This window comes from Myotis lucifugus, unplaced genomic scaffold (genome assembly GCF_000147115.1).
Source record: "Myotis lucifugus unplaced genomic scaffold, Myoluc2.0 scaffold_729, whole genome shotgun sequence".
Classification (NCBI taxonomy): Eukaryota; Metazoa; Chordata; class Mammalia; order Chiroptera; family Vespertilionidae; genus Myotis; species Myotis lucifugus.
The window spans coordinates 186,929-206,384 of record NW_005871777.1 but is presented as its reverse complement, the minus strand read 5'-3'; the positions used below and the strand labels follow the sequence as shown (position 1 = coordinate 206,384).

At 42.6% G+C, this 19,456-nt stretch overlaps 1 protein-coding gene across 1 annotated transcript in view; it reads right to left on the bottom strand.

Moving 5' to 3' along the window:
- Window positions 1-4,438: 4,438 nt before the first annotated feature.
- The window catches only part of LOC102428351 (arachidonate 12-lipoxygenase, 12S-type-like), a 20,026-nt gene continuing 5,008 nt past the window's right edge, over window positions 4,439-19,456 (bottom strand). Inside the window, exons 8-14 of the mRNA XM_006105855.1 lie at window positions 15,672-15,881; window positions 11,484-11,570; window positions 11,093-11,262; window positions 10,483-10,604; window positions 5,046-5,146; window positions 4,743-4,913; window positions 4,439-4,618 (exon numbers count right to left, since the gene is read on the bottom strand). Coding sequence (XP_006105917.1) covers window positions 4,439-4,618; window positions 4,743-4,913; window positions 5,046-5,146; window positions 10,483-10,604; window positions 11,093-11,262; window positions 11,484-11,570; window positions 15,672-15,881 — 1,041 coding nt within the window. The remainder of the gene's footprint in view (window positions 4,619-4,742; window positions 4,914-5,045; window positions 5,147-10,482; window positions 10,605-11,092; window positions 11,263-11,483; window positions 11,571-15,671; window positions 15,882-19,456) is intronic.

Sequence of the window (19,456 nt, the reverse complement as noted above, 5' to 3'; positions counted from 1 at the left end):
GCGGCTGTGGTTGGTAAGTCACTGTAAGGAGGCCCAGAGGGCCGGACAACCGTGATGCTCTCGGCTTGATTTTCAGTGTAGTTCCTGTTGTTTTTTGAATTGACCTCGGATGCGGAGGACATGAACGCCGATTAGGTCGGATGCGGAGGACATGAACGCCGATTAGGAAGGAGGACATTATCACCCGAACGCCGATTAGGAAGGAGGACGTTATCACCCGAACGCCGATTACGTTTCTAGTCTCACCAACAGAACGCTGTCCCAGGACACCGACAGGTAAGTCCATCTTCCCCCAGGCCCATCCCCTAGTGACCTGCGCGTTTCTTTTTTGGAGCAATAGTGGGGTGAGTTTTTGGGTTACATCATTTTCTGTTTGCCTAAGGTGTAAATTACTGTCAGATCCTTTCAGTCGCGTTAGAATGGAGTGTGTTAATAGCAGCCTCCGTACGATCAACTTACATATATATATATTATTAGTGTAGTACTATCGTAATTATTATGCTACCATAAACTGAAGAGTTTGACCTAAACTACAGCAGCGAAGTGTATCTGTTTTGAGCCCAATTTACAGATAAAAATGCCACGCAGAAGGATTTTGTCCCGGAGCCCAGAACTTCAGGATCGGGGCTTTAGTCGGAACGTCAGTCAAAGGTGTGTCTGCGTGGTGTGCGTGGTATGCGTGGTGTACGTGGTGTGCGTCGTGTGCGTGGTGTGCGTGGTGTAACATGGCTGCAAAAGCGAAGTTGTGGCTCAACGCGTCAGCTGGTGTTACTAGGAGTAAACGCCCAACACTGATTTTGTGATATGTAATACTTTCATGGGTGACGGAGGACAAGGAAATATTTCTTCTACCCCTGTCAGGTTCCAGGGGTGGTTTATGCTTTTGGTCAGGGCCCTGCTTTTAGTGACGAAGTCATAAGGGAACTCAAACTTCCGGGGATGCACTCAGGGATTTTGCCAGCACTACAGGCTGCATCTGCCCTTACGGCTGGATTTCCTGTCTCCCTGTCGTGCGGACGGAAATTCCCCGCAAGTGGCACGACCCTGTGGCGGTCCCCGCCGGGCAAATGTGCACGCGGTTGGTACCTACACCCAGGCTGCCAGGCCATGGGAACAGCTGCTGTGCTTCCGGTGTCTGGGAAGAGGGCACCGTGGTGGGAGGAGCTGGCAGGAAAGAATCGCTTTGGCCCTGGAGAATTCTGTCTTTCATCCGTGAACATTCCACATTCGATGAATAATGGGGGCAACATTCAGGAGAGGGAGGGTGAAGGTGCCATGGTGTAAGGAACAGATGGACAAGTTCAAAGCTGGCCAGGACGCCAGGAAGAGCTCTAGGCTCCTGGCCTGGCCAGTAGTGGAGTTCTGAACCCAGTGGCGCCGCCTCGTGTCTGCTGCTGGCCTGACCTCCGCACCTCACCTGTGAGCTCATCCTTGCCCTGTGCCCTGTGAATCTTCACTGTGAACTCCCTGTCCGCTGAGCCAAACCAGCTAGGGCTGGACTTACCTTTTTTTTTTTTTTTAAATTAAATCTTTATTGTTCAGATTATTACAGTTGTTCCTCTTTCTTCCCCCCATAACTCCCGTCCTCCCAGTTCCCACCCCACCCTCTGCCCTCACTCCCCACCCACTGTCCTCATCCATAGGTGCACGATTTTTGTCCAGTCTCTTCCCGCATCTCCCACTCCCCTTCCCCCCCAAGAATAGTCCATTCCCTTTCTATGTCCCTGATTCATTATAATCACCAGTTCATTCTGTACATCAGATTATTTATTCACTTGATTCTTAGATTCACTTGTTGATAGATGCATGTTTGTTGTTCATAATTTGTATCTTTACCTTTTTCTTCTTCTTCCTCTTCTTAAAGGATACCTTTCAGCATTTCATAGAATACTGGTTTGGTGGTGATGAACTCCTTTAGCTTTTTCTTATCTGTGAAGCTCTTTATCTGGCCTTCACTTCTGAATGATAGCTTTGCTGGATAAAGTAGTCTTGGTTGTAGGTTCTTGGTATTCATCACTTTGAATATTTCTTGCCACTCCCTTCTGGCCTGCAAAGTTTCTGTTGAGAAATCAGCTGACAGTCATATGGGTACTCCCTTGTAGGTAACTGATTTTCTTTCTCTTGCTGCTTTTAGGATTCTCTCTTTGTCTTTTGCTCTTGGCATTTTAATGATGATGTGTCTTGGTGTGGTCCTCTTTGGATTCCTTTTGTTTGAGGTTCTCTGCGCTTCCTGGACTTGGAAGTCTATTTCTTTCACCAGGTAGGGGAAGTTTTCTGTCATTATTTCTTCAAATAGGTTTTCAATATCTTGCTCTCTCTCTTCTTCTGGCACCCCTATAATTCGGATGTTGGTACGCTTGAAGCTGTCCCAGAGGCTCCTTACACTATCTTCGTATTTTTGGATTCTTTTTTCATTTTGTTTTTCCGGTTGGGTGTTTTTTGCTTCTTCGTATTTCAAATCTTTGGCTTGATTCTTGCGATCCTCTGGTCTGCTGTTGGGTGTCTGTATAATATTCTTTATTTCAGTCAGTGTATGCTTAATTTCTAGTTGGTTCTTTATCACAACATCGAGGGTTTCACCAGTCTTCTTGAAGATCTCACTACATTTATCGGCGGTCTCACCAGTCTTTTCGAGGGCCTTACTAAATTTATCGGCGGCTTCTAGACAGTTCTTGAGAGACCTTAAACGTGTGGTTTTGAACTCTATATCCAGCAGTTTGCTTTCCTCCATTTCTGTCGTTTGCGTCCTGTTTCTTTGTCTCGGCATTTTTTATTCTTCGCTGTGTCGATAGAGTGCCTTTCTGTGCTAAGTGTCCCAATTACCTGAGGTAGACACTCTTGGTGCACCCCCTTGTGGGCTTTGTGCACAGTCTTGTTGTAATTAAGCCTTGATTGTTGTAGTTATCACTGGAGGAATTGACCTCCAGGCCAATTGGCTGTGAGAATCACCTGTGTCTGCAGTGGGAGAACTTCTGTGGTGGAGACACCCCTCTGGGGCTAGACTTGCTTCGATGGGGCTTTGGTACTCACTCACAAGCCCATTATTTTTGAGGACGTGGTCTGAAATGGCACACATCACTTCTGTTCATATACTATAGACTACAGTTAGTCAAATGGCCAACTCTGGCTGGAAGAGGGGTGTCTGAGAAATGTATTTTCTGTTTAAATATGTGTCTGTTTGAGTCTTTGTTATTATTTTAGCATCACATTTATTGTACTTTGGGAGTAAGATGAGATAAAAGAGTAGGTTCTTTTCTCCATCTCAAACCAGAAGCTTGATCACGTGTTTTTCCCCTCAAATCAGATGTGTGTTTTTTTATTTCTAAGGTTTTATTTCTTTTTTCTTTTAAAAATCTCTCATTTTAAAAATTTACCTTTATTTTTGTATGTATTACAGATGTCCCCTTTGATTGGCTCCTACCCAATTGAAGCCAAGATAACATAGGAGGAGGTACTTTTGTGAGGCATGCCCATAGGAGCTAAGATAGCAACCATAAAGGGGAGGTACCAAGGCTGGGAAAGTGATCAGATTCAATAAGGAACTCAGAACCCAGATGATCTAGTAAATGGATTGGTTATAGAGAGAAACCAAAAGAAGTCAGAAAGGATTGGGAAGTTGAGTGGTTGGTTTGAAAGGGCACCTGGTTCTTAGCAAGCCTGGGATACTACAATGGAATTCAACAGTGTATACAGTGGCAAATTGGGTATATCTCAAGAATGCAAAGTTGGTTTAAGACTGAACACTTTATATAAATGAGTGCACTGACACAAACAAATCACAACACACTATATTTGGAGAATAACAAGCTGATTTTAATATGTACATGAAAGGTCCTAAGTCCAAGAAAAGCTGTCACCTCTAAAAGACAAATTGATGGATCTATGCTACAAAATAGTAGGTGATTTTAATTATAAAGTTGTAGTAATTATGTCAGTATGGTATAGTATAAGACAGACACATTAATGAAAACATAGATTAGAAATCTCAAAAATATTTCCATTCTGATTTGGCAAAGTGATATATGCTAGCATTATAGATCAGTGAGAGAGGATGGGCTCTTAAATAAACTGTGCTGGTATAATAGATTTTCCAAAAGAAAAAAAAATGGAATTGAATATTCATCTCACACGATATTAACAAATCTATCTCAAAATGATTATATAATAAATGAAAAAGACAAATTTTCTAGAGATAGGAGAATCTACATGAGTGAATAGTTGATCTCTTTAAGGAATGTGTTTTCAAGTTAAAGGTCATTCTGTTAGATGACCTGGAAGTGGGACAGTGCCTCAGGATAGTCATATATTCAGGGCGGGAACTTGGATAGAAAAGAAAATAGAACCATAGCAACTCAGATCCAGGAAAACATAAAACTCAAAAGGAAAATGTTAACCCTAGTATTGGCCTGTGGTCTTTGAAAAGCCATTATAGTGGGGCTCAGACAGCAACACTGTTCTCTATGCAGCTCGGCTTCAGGTATTCATAGGGAATGTCTAGCTGCTCATTCCGGGCCACTATCTCCCTTTCCAGGTTGTCCAGGTCTGCTTGAAATTGTCTTAAAATAGCCTTGGGCTCAGGGCCTGAGAAATGTTCTTCTGTGTGATACCCCAGGGGCACCTGAAGCAGAAAAGAAGGATTGATCAGCTTCTAGTTCCAAGACACAAGAATCAGAGCTCAGCCCCACATTCTGCAATTTCTTTTCTGTTATCACTGCCCCCAAATTCCCCAAATCTCCTCTTACCATGTCTGGTTGCTGCTGGTCCAGTTGCCTCATCAAAAGCATCTGAAGACAGCTCTGCCGGACATCTGGGAGTGAGCCCATCAGTGTGGCCATTGTCACATCTTCCTTGGTGGTAGGAGGGGGCATCCGCATTGTGCATGGGGCATTAGGGACCCAGAAAAAACAGTCATGCTGGGGGGGGGGAAGAATCTGGAGTCAACCAGACACTCTGATATGCAGGGCTCTAGCTCCCAACTCTTTCCTTCAAACATACCCTAGACCAGGCACTTTCCCTCAGGGACCCAGGCTCTCAGTTGTCCATACCTGGCTGAAGTTGACTGCTGCATGCTGGGCAGTGCATCTGAAAATGCACATGGTAAGGAAATGGCAGAGCTGAGCCCGAGACTGGAAGGAGACAGGAAAACCTAGGAGAAGAAATACCAAAGTTTAGAAACTGCCATCCCTGAAAAAGATAAGGGAATGAGTGCTAGTGTCTGGAGATTATGTTATGATTAGTGTGCATTCATTCATTCATTCATTCACATAAATATATACTGCATCAAAAAGAATAAAATAGCTAGAAATATATTGAACCAAGGAGGTGAAATACCTGTACAGTGAAAACCATAAGACATTGAAGAAAGAAATTGAAGATAAATAAATGGAAAGATATTCTATTATCATGGATTGGAAGAATTAATATTATAAAATGTCCATACTACCCAAGGCAACATATACATTCAATGCAATCCCTATGAATTTCCAATTGCATTCTTCAAAGAAATAGAGTAAATCAATCTACAATTTATGGAATCAGTAAAGACCACAAATAGCCACAGAAATCTTGAGAGAGAAGAACAGAGTTCAAGGCATCCTCATCCTGTTTCCTGATTTCAAACAGTATAACAAAGCAAATTTAATCAAATCAGTATGGTGTTGGGCATACAGCAGATACCTAGATCAATGGAACAGAAAAGTGAGCCCAAAAAGGGAGCCAGGAATATACAATGGGGAGAGGACAATGTCTTCAATAAATGGTGTTGGGAAAACTGGCAGCCACATGCAAAAGAATGAAACTGGACTGCTATTTTATACCACACACACAAATAAAGGAAAAATTGATTAAAGTCCTGAAACTATAATACTCCTAGATAAAAACATCAGTCTTGGTGATGACGTTTGGATTTGCAAAAGCAAAGGCAACAAAAGCAAAAACACACAAATGGAACTACATCAGGCTAAACAACTTCTGCACAGCAAAGGAAATTATCAATGAAATAAAAAGGCAACCTACCAAATGGGAGAAAGTATTTGCAAACCACATATTTAATAAGGTTAATATCCAAAATATGTAAAGAACTAATACAACTCAATAGCATCATAAACCAGAAGTCCAATTAAAAAGTGGACAGAAGATCTGAATAGACATTTTCCCAAACACTCACAGATGGCCAACAGGTACATGAAAAAATGCTCAACATCACTAATAATCAGGGAAATGTAAATCAAAATCATAATGAGATGTCAACTCACACCTGTTAGAATGACTATTATAAAAATACAAGGAATAACAAGTATTGGCAAGGCTGTGGAGAAAAGAGAAGCCTTGTGCATTGTTCATGGGAATGTAAATTGGTGAAGCCACTATGGAAACCAGTATGGGAATTCTTCAAAAAAAATTAAATAGAATTACCATTAGATCCAGCAAATACACTTCTGGATATTTATCCAAAGAAAACAAAAACACTGACTTGAAAAGATATCTGCACCCCAAGTTCATTGCAGCATTATTTACCATAGCCAAGACATGGAAGCAACCACCATTGTTGGTATGGCTCAATTGGTTGTGCATTGTCCTGTGTACCAAAAGGTTGGTGATTCAATTCCCTGTCAGTGCACATACCAGGTTATGGATGGCGGGCTCCATCCCCAGTAGGGGCATGCAGGAGACAGCTATTCAATAGTCTTGTTCCTCAATAACACCTATATTTCTCTCTCTCTCACCCTTACCATCTCTCCAAAAGTAAATTTAAAAACATTTTTTAAAAAGGCATGGAAACAACTTATGTATTCATCAATGGATGAATGAATTAAAAAAATTATATATGTATATGAATATTATTTAGCCACAGAAAAGAAGGAAATCTTTCCATTTGTGACCACCTGGATGGACAGTATGCTAAATGAAAAAAAATAGACCGAAAGAGATCAAATATTCTATGATTTCACTTATACATGGAATCTTAAAAAAAAATGGGGGGGGGGGAATCCTGAGATCATAGACACAGAGAACAGATTGGCGGTTGCCAGAGGTGGGAATAAAGGTGGGTGAAATGGGTGAATGTGGTCAAAAGTTACAAACTTCCAGTTATAAAATAAACAAGTCATGGGATGTAATATACAGCATGGTGACTATAGTTAATAATACTGTATTGTATATTTGAAAGTTGCTAAAAGAGTAGATCATAAAAGTTCTCATCAAAGGAAACACTGGGTAACTATGTGTGGTGATGGATATTGACTAGCCTTACTGTGGTGATCATTTCACAATACAGATAAATAATGAATCATTACGTTGTAAATCTGAAATTAATAATTTATATCAATTAGACCTCAATTAAAAAATCACAAGATAGCCCTAACCGGTTTGGCTCAGTGGATAGAGCTTCGGCCTGCGGACTGAAGGGTCCCAGTTTCGATTCTGGTCAAGGGCATGTGCCTTGGCTGCGGGCACATCCCCAGTAGGGGGCGTGCAGGAGGCAGCTGATTGATGTTTCTCATTGATGTTTCTAACTCTCTATCCCACTCCCTTCCTCCCTGTAAAAAATCAATAAAATATATTGTAAAAAAAATCACAAGATAAAGGCTACAACCCTAAAGGTATAAGGGTAAAAGACTTTAATAGGCACGTCATAAAGGAGGATATCTCAATGACTCTTAAACCAAGAAAAAAGTACTCCCTAGTCTTTAGGGAAATTCAACTTAAATACACAATATGATACATCTACATATCCACCAAAAATGCTAACTAAAAAAGATAGAAAAATATTTTCATGTATTTGAGACTATATGGAGCTCTGAAACTCTGATGAAAGGAGTGGAAACCAGAACAACCACCTTGGAAAAGGGTCAATAACTACTGAAGCTGATTTTCACATATTTATGGTCTATCTGATCAACACCTAGGTATTAATAGAACAGGCAAACACACACAGAAATGTTCACAATAGCACTAATATTGATCGCCCCAAACTGGAAACAATACTAATTGCCCATCAGTAGCAAAAAGGAAAAATAAATGGTGCCATAATTATAAAATGGAAGTTACCACAATGATAATGAACAAACTACATGCTGCATGCACCAAAGTGGGAAAAATCTCAGACATAGTGTTCAGAGAATGAAGCAAGTGCATGTTTGTATTTCCACCTGTGGAAGGTCAAGTAAAACTAACCGACCTACAAGTCAAGGTTATGGTTACTTTCACGTGGGTATGACTGGAAGAGTACACAAGGGGCTTTCTGAGGGAGCTGGTAAAGTTCTGATTCTTGATCTTCATGCTAATTATACAGGTGTGTCACCATAGTAACACATCATAAGTTGTATACCTATGATTTCTGTACCTCTCTCTAGGTTTGTTGTATTTCAACAAAATTTCTGACTCCCCAAAAGCGGTTCAGTGCTGATGGATAGCTGGGTAATGATGCAGAGAAAGAGAAGTAATTCATTCAGTTAAACTACAGGAAGGGTGTGAAAGTCAGCTATCCATTCCACTCAATATACAGGCAAGTGTTTTAAAATATAGTTTCTATTATTATCCAGTTGTGCTGAGGCCAACAGGTCAGGAGATAACTGCCATGGAAAAGATATGTGTTATACTCACAGATCCCAAGAGATGGGTACCTGCCGCACCACAGGGGACCACACTGGAAGCACCAGGTTTGGTCAAGAGGCAGAGGGGTGAGGGGAAAAGACAGCAGGAGCCTTTGTCACGGTTTCCATGAGAAGGAACAAGCAAGGCAGAATAAGCAGGTTTAGGACAGGCTAGTTGCTATAATTCCAGTGGGCTCTGGAGTGTGGTAGCTGTCCCTTGTCTGGTACCTGGCCCGAGGTGATTAGGCCAGGGGAATAGCGGCCCAGAGTGTAAGAGCTCAATACAGGTGGTGGTTGGGACTTCTGGCATATGAAAAGCATGCTCCCAGGGGAGTTGTTTGCTATATCTGAGAATCAGCTGGCCCTGGGAAGGGTGGTGCCTTCTGGGTCAGCAAGACTCCAAGATGTCAAAGTATCAAAATTGCAGAATAAACAAACATGATGAATACAGTGAGATGGGGTCATAGAGTTTGATGCCTGACCAAGGTCATCTATTGCATGGCAGAGTCTGGACTCTCCTATTTCACCTGCTGATCATATTGGGGAGGTATTTTTGTGTGGGGTCGAGCATATGATTAAACTCATCTAACACTATATACTAAGCAGGTTTCAGCACTGTCACACATTATATCACTGGGTCTCAAACATTCTGTCAGGTACTAAGTGAGAATGGTTGCCAAATATTTTGTCCATTTTAGCTTTACGGAAACTAAAAGTCAAAGTGAAAGAGATCTAGTGGATAGCTCAAGGTCACATAGAAGGAAAGAGGCAGAAACCAGTACTTTAGAAACAAATATTAGTGTGTGGCCTTTAATGAGAATAACGTGGGAATAATAGGGCAGAGAGAACATTGAAAGTTGAGGGAGATGGGGGAATCAGAGCTTAAAGCTTATATATGACTGTATTTTGTAAATGATTAAGGTAGATATGTCATGGGAAGAGAATGGCCAGGGAGAGGAAGAAGCATCTTTTGGGGCTTGGGATGCTTGAAGAACAGAACTGAAAAGTATGAGAGAACATTTGGTCCTGAAAGGGTCAGGGTGGTGGGGTGTTTCCCAGACCCTCCAAAGAAAGCGTCCCTCCAAGGGTCTGGCATTGGTATATTAAACCTTGTATTCCCATGTCCTGGCCATAATAGCTTCCCAGTAAATTTTTGTACTTGTCCCACAGGCTGAGGATGGGACTCAAGGTGTTGGTGTGAAGTACGCGGGGGCAGGGCCTGAAGGACAATTTGAAACAGATGAGGTTGGCACATGTGTGCTACAGAGAGGAAGATGAAACTAGGCAAAGCTCAAAAACACTGTATTTCTTCTTCATAGATTAAAATGTGGAGTGGAAGAATGAAAGGTAGTAGCTAGAGCTTAGTGATGAAATGCACTGGCTAGGGAAATCTGAGATTCAGTCTTCACCTAGAAATGACCCTGCACTGTGGTCATTGTGCTTGGATCCTCTTCTGTGTGTGGTGGACAGTAGCAGGCAAGAGGAGAAGGGAGAGAAAGCCAGAGAGGTTCATCATGGACTTTGGTGGGAACATTTTCCCCACTTATTTTCTTAGGAAGAGCATCAGAGAGCGCAAGCAGGGCCTGGGCAGATCCCCCACTGGTTGGGATTCTGTACCCACTGGGCTCTATGCTGTGGAGGTTGGAGGCATCAGTGGCAGGAATGGGGGGATGGTAATAAAGGTTGATAGTCAGTTACTCTGAGGAGGAAAATCCTTGGATTTGTAGGACTGTCCTAACACTTTGGAGGTGAGAATGGTATTCATATGCTTCATGTGTGGAGGGCGAGAGGGTGTTGAGTTGTTGGGTTCATTTCCCCAGAAGACCAAGGCTGACAAGAGACTCTGGGCAGTGTCTGAGGAGCTTTCTTCTCTGGGGAGGGAACTTACCTCGGTCCTGGGCCTGGCACAGCCCCACCTCAGTGATCTCCCGACACCAGGCCTGCAGCTCAGGGTCCCCTCTCACGACGTCATCCCCGTGGTAGAAGAGGTGGATGATCCCTTCCACGTACCTGCCCAGAGGAGAAGGGAGCTGAGCTCGTTAAGAGTAGAAAGCCCTAGCCTCTGATTGCTACTCCTTTTCTGTGGCCTCAGCCAAGGTCCATCCACTGTATCTGGACACAGATTTTACAAGACTTACTTTTTGGGACATCCCTGGACTCATTCTACACACTAGTTTAGAAAGGAAGGAATTATGGATCCTTAGTATTAATAGCTCCCTAAACGTGATTAATAACCATTCTCCCTAACAAAACCCTGGTTCTTCTAGATCCCCATCTCCCCATTCCCAGGTCTCACAACCTACGCTCTTATTCTACTTTCCTTCTTTTCAGATCCTATCCACTGTCTCCTCACTCTTCCTCATCTCTCCCAGGATTGAGTCCTCTGCTCCCCCTGTGTGAACCTTCTTCTTTCATGTTCCTCATGCTGACCTCAAGACAGAGACCCACTCTCCCTCTCCCCAATGGCCATCCATTTCTCAGCTCCCACTCTCACCCACCGGGCAATGATCTCCCAGAGCCGTAAAGCATCATGGGCATAGAGAGCACTTGGGATTCCCAGCAGGCCCCGGTCAGCCAGATCTTCAGGAGGACAGAGGGAGCGGTAGGTCAGTTGAGCCATGGCCCGATGAAACAACGGCACATAGCCTCCTCCACCTGTGCTCATTGCCTGGAATTTGAGGGTTGACAGGTCTCATGAAATAGAAGAGCTGCAGAGTCTTATATAAGGGGTTCAGTGTTGGAGTTTACAAAATTAAAGGTACAAAAGGAACAGGCACATAGGTTTAAGGGTCAGGACATTCATACTAGGTTGTCTGAGACTGTGAAGATTGCGGGAGGTTGTAGAGAGATGAAAGATTAGGCAGCCCTATGCCCCCATTTCCTCGTTACCTGATTAAATATTCCACTATCAGAGTCGAATTGGGTCCGCGCTCTGATGTTAACCTCCATGGTGTAGCGCGTGTGTGGGATCAGGAGCTGGATGAAGATTAGAGAAGGGTTGTTAATGGAGTCCATGCTTGGGTCCTCCCTTGTAGGGAGTGGCACTCAGCCTGGTGACATTCTCTCCTCTGGATCTTTTCCTCCCTGCCAGTGCCGTTGCACGCTGGTTTCCTTCTGCTGCTATGATCACTAACTCTCATGCTCTCCATGACTCTACTGTGAGTGCAGCTCTGGAGCTAGAATGACCTGGGTTTGAGTCCTGGGTTTTAACCCTCATTCTGATACTTGTTCAAGGCCATATACCCCCTAAATGTTAATTTCTTCATCTGTCAACCAGCTTCAGAGCATACCAGATTACAGCTCTACTCATTCACAAGCAACACACTCAGGAGGAAGACGAAGTGTGTGCACCAAAGCCCCACTGAAGCAAGTATTGCTCCATAGGAGTGTCTCCTGAATAGCAGCTCTTCCACTGTAGTCACAGCAGGTCCTCACAGCCAATTGGCCTGGAGGTTAATTCCTCCAAGTGATGCCAACAACAATCAAGGCTCAACTACAATAAGACTGTGCACATAAATCATACAGGGGCACACCTAGAGTGTGCAGCTCAGGTGACTGGGGAGACTGAACGACTGGGCGCTATAGGACACCTAGTACACAAGGCCAATCTACCAATTCCAGGAGACATAACATCTCTATCTAATACATAGAAGCAAAAACAGGGAGGCAGTCAAAATGAGGAGACAAAGAAACATGTTACAAATGAAAGAAATGGAAGCAAGCAAACTACTGGATACAGAATTCAAAACAATAGTTATAAGGTTACCTAAGGATCTTAATGAGTGCTTCAAGGGACTTAATGAGGGTTTCAAGGGAATTAATGAGAGTGTCAAGAGACTTAGTGAGACTTTCAAGGATCTTAGAGAAAATGTCAAAGATATGAAAAAGGACTGGTCAGAAATTAAGCATACACTAACTGAAATAAAGAATCATGTACAGGGATTCTACAGTAGAGTTAGAGGATTCTGAGAATCAAATCAATATGTGGAATATGAGGAAGAAAAAACACCTAATCAGAATAGTAAAAAGAAAAAAGAATTAAAAAATATGAAGATAGTGTAAGGAGTCTCTGGGACAACTTCAGGCATACCAACATTTGCATTATGGGGTTCCAGAAGGAAGAGATAGAGAGAGCAAAATATTGAAAACCTATTTGAAGAAATAATGACAGAAAACTTGCCCTACTTGGTAAAAGTAATAGACTTCCAAGACCAGGAAGCACAGAGAGTCCCAAACAAGAGAAACCCAAAGAGATCCACAATAAGACACATCATAATTAAAATGCCATGGGTTAAAGATAGAGAATTTTAAAAGTAGCAAGAGGAAAGCAGTTAGTTATCTACAAGGGAGCTCCCATACAACTGTCAACTCATTTCTTAATAGAAACTTTGCAGGCCAGAAGGGAGTAGCAAGAAATACTCAAAGTGATGAATAGCAAGGACCTACTACCAAGATTGCTCTACCCAGCAAAGCTATCATTTAGAATTGAAGGTCAGATAAAGAGCTTCACAAACAAGAAAAAGCTAAAGGAGTTCATCACCACCAAACCAGTATTACATGAAATATTGAAAGGTATTCTTTAAGAAAAGGAAGAAGAATAAGAAGAGAAAAAAGATTATAAATATGAAGAATAAAATGGCAATAAATACATATCTATCAACAATTGAATCTAAAAATAAACAAACAAAATCTAATGAACAAAATAAACTGATAAATAAAATAAAATCAGAGGCATGGAAACATGGAACAGACTGATGAATCTGTTCAAAGGGAAAGGGGAGAGGGGCAGGAAGAGATTAACCAAAGATCTTATATCCCTATCTGATTAACCAAAGATCTTATATACCTATGGATACAGGCAATAAGGTGGTGAAGGCCTGGGGTGGGGTGGGAACCAGGTGGAGGGAGGTAATGGGGGGAACAAAGAGAGACATTTGTAATACTCTCAACAATAAAGATTTTAAAAATAAAAAGTGCACCTGCCAAGCTAGTGTGGCTCAGTGGTTGAGTGTTGATCCATGAAACAATAGGTCTCAGGATTGATTCCCATTCAGAACACAGGCCTGGAATTCAGGCTTCATCCCCAGTAGAGGGCATACATGAGGCAGCTGATCAGTGTTTCTCATATATGTTTCTATCTCTTCTTCTCCCTTCCTCTCTCTCTAAACTCAACAAAAGCATATATTTTTTTAAAATGCACCCGATTCTGACATGTGCTTCTTTTTATCTTAGATTATTTTTATTTCAGTTTTAACCTGATTAACATATAGGATTCAGACAGTTTGGATATTGATCAGAGCTTTTTGATGCTGGAAAAGGGAAGGGCACAAGTGATACTCCCATAATCGAGATATCAAGGGAACTCATATTGTTCTTTTCAGAAAGTTCATGGAGGGATGCTGGTGTCACAGAAAACACTAAGACAACAGCAAGGAATAAAGAACCCAGAACAGAGTTCCTAACAGCAATGACAGAAATGATGATGACAATAAAAATAACAGCAGAAAACTGACATTTTTCTAGCATTTAGTCTGTAATGTCTTAACAACCCAACAATGGAGATAGTTATCCTCATTTAGAGATGAGGACCCTAAACACACATCTGGTGAGTACTGAGACCAGGATTCAGGCTTCAGACCTGAGCAGTCTGAATCCAGAGCTTGCACAGGTAACCTTGGTAAGTTCTGCAAGCTTAGCCCTCCTGGGAGTTCCAACAAGACTGTCTGCCATGGGATGGAGTTGCTATGGTGAGGGAATATGGATGTGGAGGGGGGCTTAACTAGTAAAAGGGCATTTTAAAGTGTAAAATTGGGCATAAGTGATTCAAGCTAGGAGGGAGATGGTCATGCAAAAGCATCATGAGGTTATCAAACCTGAGAGCCCATGATCTACATTAGTAACTATTTTGTCTATGTCACCCTAGAACCCCGAACAACCACAGCCCAGAGGAGGGTTGGCATTGGAACTCTCAGTGACATTACAGTTCAGTTGTTCTGCCTGCCAAATACTCATTTGCATATCTTACCAACACTTCAAACTCTTTGTATCGAAAACTCAATACCTCATCTTTGCCTCCAAACTGACTTCTTTCCTGATTACACTCTTTATGACCATTGCTCTGCTTTATAGGCTTATAGATGTTTGCTCCCTGCTCTTCCCTGTTCCCTGTATCAAAGTGCCATTGAGATCTGGAAAACAATTGTAAGACAAGCACAAGTCTTATATTGCTGCCTTTTGCCTAGCAATAGACACTGAACTCGCTGTTTATAGTATTACAGTATTTTTGGGTCATTCCAACAAGTATTTACTTTGTGAGCTTCTAAGCCTGGCAGTGCCGAGGCCTCTGGCCTTTTTCTCCAATATTGCACAGGCATGACACAGGCAGTATCCCCTCCCTCCCATCCCTGTCACCACCATGCTAATGCACATCTTTAGTCTCCTCACTCTTGGGTAGATGTCAGTGACCAGCCGGCCTGCTATCCTTGCCCTTTTATCTTGTGCTCCTCATAACATTCAGTTGCAGTAGAACATTCTCCATCAATACTATAGTGTTTATAGCTGTCTCTTGTTATCTTCACCTCTATTCTAAGATATGGTTCTCTGGCTGTTTGTCATGTCTACCATTTGTATTCCTAGCTTAACGGCAACATATTGGTTTAACAAATTATATTCCTACTCCCATCCAGACCCATTGCTGGAGAATTTCAGAGAATTGACTTGCAATACTAGTATGGGTAGAAAATGCTAAATGACTTGATTTAATAGGGTAGATGATATCAATGTGTATTATATCTTACAACTGCATGTGGATCTATAATTAGCTCAAAATAAAAAGACTTTAAACAGAAAAATATGACCACAAGATTCAAGGGCTTGCCATAGTTATTTTTCTCTTGTCCCCTCCCGCCTATGAAGATTCTTTGCCGCAATACCATATCAATGCTAGATTATTGCAAAGCAGGTTTGTTTCATGTTCCCAGCCAGATGGATTAGGCTTTTTAAATCCCGAGTAACTGTGGCATTATTTCCTTTCTCTGGGATGTGAGCAAGAGAAGACATGGAGGGTAGAGTATGTACCTTGAACACAGGGTGCAGTCCTGGGAGGCACCTCATGGTGGCTACAGCGATGACCTCAGCCAGCAGATGAGTGTTCAGCACGTGATATTGGAGCTGCTGCAGTTGGAAATCTGAACTACGGACCCAGGTCTTTGCCAGGAGCCAGGTAAGTGGAGGATCTGAAGGCAGGAATATTGGTGGGATGGGGGAGCTGGGATTGGGAGGCTGGATCTGCAATAAAGAGGAATTAAGCATTCATTGACCTCTCATCATATGTTAGACACTGTGCTCAGTATTCTGGGGAAAACTGATGACTAAGATTATTGTCTCCCAGGGGGTTAATACACTCATCCTCTGACTAACAGTGGGGAAATGTGAGTGCCATGATGGTCAGGTTCAAAGCAGGAGGAATTGCAAAGAGGAATCCAGTATGACTGGGAGAAACCTGATGAGGATGTGAGTTAGGTCAAATAGGAAGGAGAAGCTCGATGTGTGAGGTAACTGACAGTTCTCATCAATTGATTGGTGAGAACAGTAAGAGGGAGAACACACTAAAACCAAGGAAGAGACTTTCAAAATGGAGGTGGAATAGGTGGATCTTACACTTACCTCTTCCAGGACCAAACTGGAAATACAACTAAATTAAAGAATAACCACCCTGAATAAACAACTAAAGACAAGCTGAAGAATATTCTTATAACCAAGGATTTACAGAAACACATCAAGACTGGTAGGAAGGGCAGAGATGTGAAAAGGGCTGGCCCCGCTCCCATAGGTAGTGGCTAAGGTTCAGGAGGTATACCTCTGTGAGGAGTTCCTCTGACAAGCATGGGGCCTAATCCCCAGGCCATGCTCCCAGTCCAGAGCACCAGAGCCAGGAAGAAGCACCCACATAATATTCAACTAAAAAAAAGCAGCAGGGTTTCTGTCTGCCAAGGAGTGATGGAATCTGCTGGAGACACACGCACACTCTTAAAGGGCTAATGCACAAAATTTCATCTGCAGCCACTGACTCTAGGTTCTGGTGAAGAGAGGGCAGTACAAACTGGAGTTGCCTAGGGAGAGTCTGAGGTTTGGACTCTGGGGTGGAGTCAGCGAGATGGCTGCTGGGATACCTGTGCTGAGTCATTCTTCAGTGGCACGGTCGCCATCTTTTCTAGGTGGAGCAGTCCCCTCCATGCAACATCAGACTGGGGGAAAACAATTACCCCACTCTCTGGACTCCCTCTTGTCCCACCCTGAGGAGGTTAGGCTCTGTTGAGGAGTCAGTTTCATTGACCAGTGTATAAGTCTGGGCAGACTCAGGGGGTGTCAGTGACTAGCTTTGGGGTGGGGCCATTTCCCCCACTTTCCCGTGAACCTGACTGGCACTTCTCCCTCACAAGAGATCCAATAGAACTACCCTCCTGTCTTCCCGCAGTCCCAACCTCTGGGCTCCAGGCACCCCACCTGCCTGACTACAAGGTCAGGGCAAAATCTGAGATAGAGTCAGTCATGTGGCTCTGGAGAAGAGACCACACCCACCAGCTTCCCTGAAGCCTGTACAGCAGCTCCCCTTCATGGAAGATCCACTCACCCCATTCTCCTGAATTCACCACAGGCTCTTTCAGTAACTGAGCCTAACAGGCAGCCAGAAGGCAGAGGCAGGCCATAGTGGCTTCCAGGTGGCGTTGGAATGTTTGTTGACATGCCCCAGGGCCCAGTGCTGGTAAAAGTTAGCCTTAGAGCACGCTTGGTCCTTCCTATACACTGCCAAGCCCAGCAGAGACAGCCACAATCTTTGGATCATTTGTAGCTTTAAACAGATTGCCAAGGGCCAGGTACAGACAGTATCTGACATTAACCTGCGTCAGAGTCTCTAAGAGGCCCAGAATCAACACACTAAGTGGCCAGCTTCAGACAACATTGGCGCTGGGTCCAATAAACTTTGCAAACAGCTTATCCAAAAGGACATGGCATGGGCACTAAACAGCTGAGGCAAATTCCACTTTTTTCTCCCCCTCCTTTCTCTTTTTTTTTCTTTTCTTTTTTCTTCTTTGAGCCTTTTTATTTTATTTCTTTTTCTTTATTTTTTATTTTCTTTATTTTTATTTTCTGTATTTTTTTTTCTTATTTTTATTTTGGTCAGTACCTGCACAGTAACACACATGCCAGGCTCAGTGGTTAGCCTCACAGTCAGTCAGCCTGAAAGTCAATCCCACATACAAATGGGCCAACAGCAATCAAGACTCAATTACAACAGCAAGGCCCACATAAGCCACACAAATGACATTCCTAGAACACCCAGGTCAGGAGATCAAGGAGACTGCACCACTGGGTCCCACAGGACACCTACTACATAAGGCCACCCCATGAAGACTGGGAATCAAAGATGCAGCCAAAATATGCAAACAAAGAAATAGTCCCCAAATGAAAGAACTGAGGACATCTCCAGGGGAGAAAAGCTAAATGAAGTTGAGGTAAACAATTTCTCAAATATAAAGCTCAAAGGAATGTTTAGAAGAAATTTAGTGATAACTTCAACAATGTGAAAGGAGACATAGAAACCATGAAAAAGAACCAATTAGAAATGGGGAATATGATACCTGACATCTAGAATACACTGGAAGGAATAAAAAGTAGGTGATGAAGCAGAGGATTGAATAGCAGTTTGGGAGATAAAGTAGATAAAAACCCTGAATTAGAGCAGCAAAAAGAAAAAAAGTATTAAAAAGAATGAGGAGCCCGGCCAGTGTAGCTCAGTGGTTGAGCATCAACCCATGCACGAGGAGGTTACCACTTCGATTCACAGTCAGGGCATTTGCCTGGGTTGTGGGCTCCATCCCCAGATTGATGTTGATATTTCTCTCTCATCAATGTTTCTATCTCTCTCTCCCTCTCCCTTTCTCTCTCTCTAAAATCAATAAAAACATATCTTTTAAAATAATGATTCATCTAATGGGGGGGTTAATTTAAAAAATATATAAGGAACTCATTTAACTTAACAAAAGGAAGACAAACAATCCAATTAAAAAATGGGCAAAGAGCCGAACCGGTTTGGCTCAGTGGATAGAGTGTCGGCCTGCGGACTCAAGGGTCCCAGGTTCGATTCCGGTCAAGGGCATGAGAGATGCAAATTAAAACAGCAAATGAGGTATCACCTCATATCTGTCAGAATGGCTACCAACAAATCAACAAATAACAAGTGCTGGTTAGGATGTGGAGAAAAGGGAACCCTAGTACACTGCTGGTGGTAATGCAGACTGGTGCAACCACTATGAATAACAGTATGGAGTTTCAAAAAAAAGTAAATATGGGATTGCCATTTGATCCAGTGATCCCACTTCTAGAAATGTATTCTAAGAAATGTGAAACACCATTCAGAAAGAATACATGCATCCCTATGTTCATGGCAGTACAATTTACAATAGCTAAGATCTGGAAACAACCCAAGTGTTCATGAGTAGATGAATGGATAAAAAAGCTGTGGTACATTGACACAATGGAATACTATGCAGCAGTGAAATGGACCTCTTACCCTTTGAGACAGCATGGATGGACCTGGAGAGTATTATGCTAAGTGAAATAAGCCAGTCAGAAAAAGACAAGTATCACATGATCTCACTCATATGTGGAATCTAAAGAACAAAATAAACTAATGAACAAAAGAGATTTGGAGACATAGAAGCATGGAACAGACTGTGGAATCTCAGAGGGAAGGCAGGGGTGGGAAGGTGGGTGGGAAGAGATTAACCAAAGAACTTACATGCATATATATGTGCATAACCCATGGACACAGATAATAAGGTGGTGAAAGCTTGGGTCGG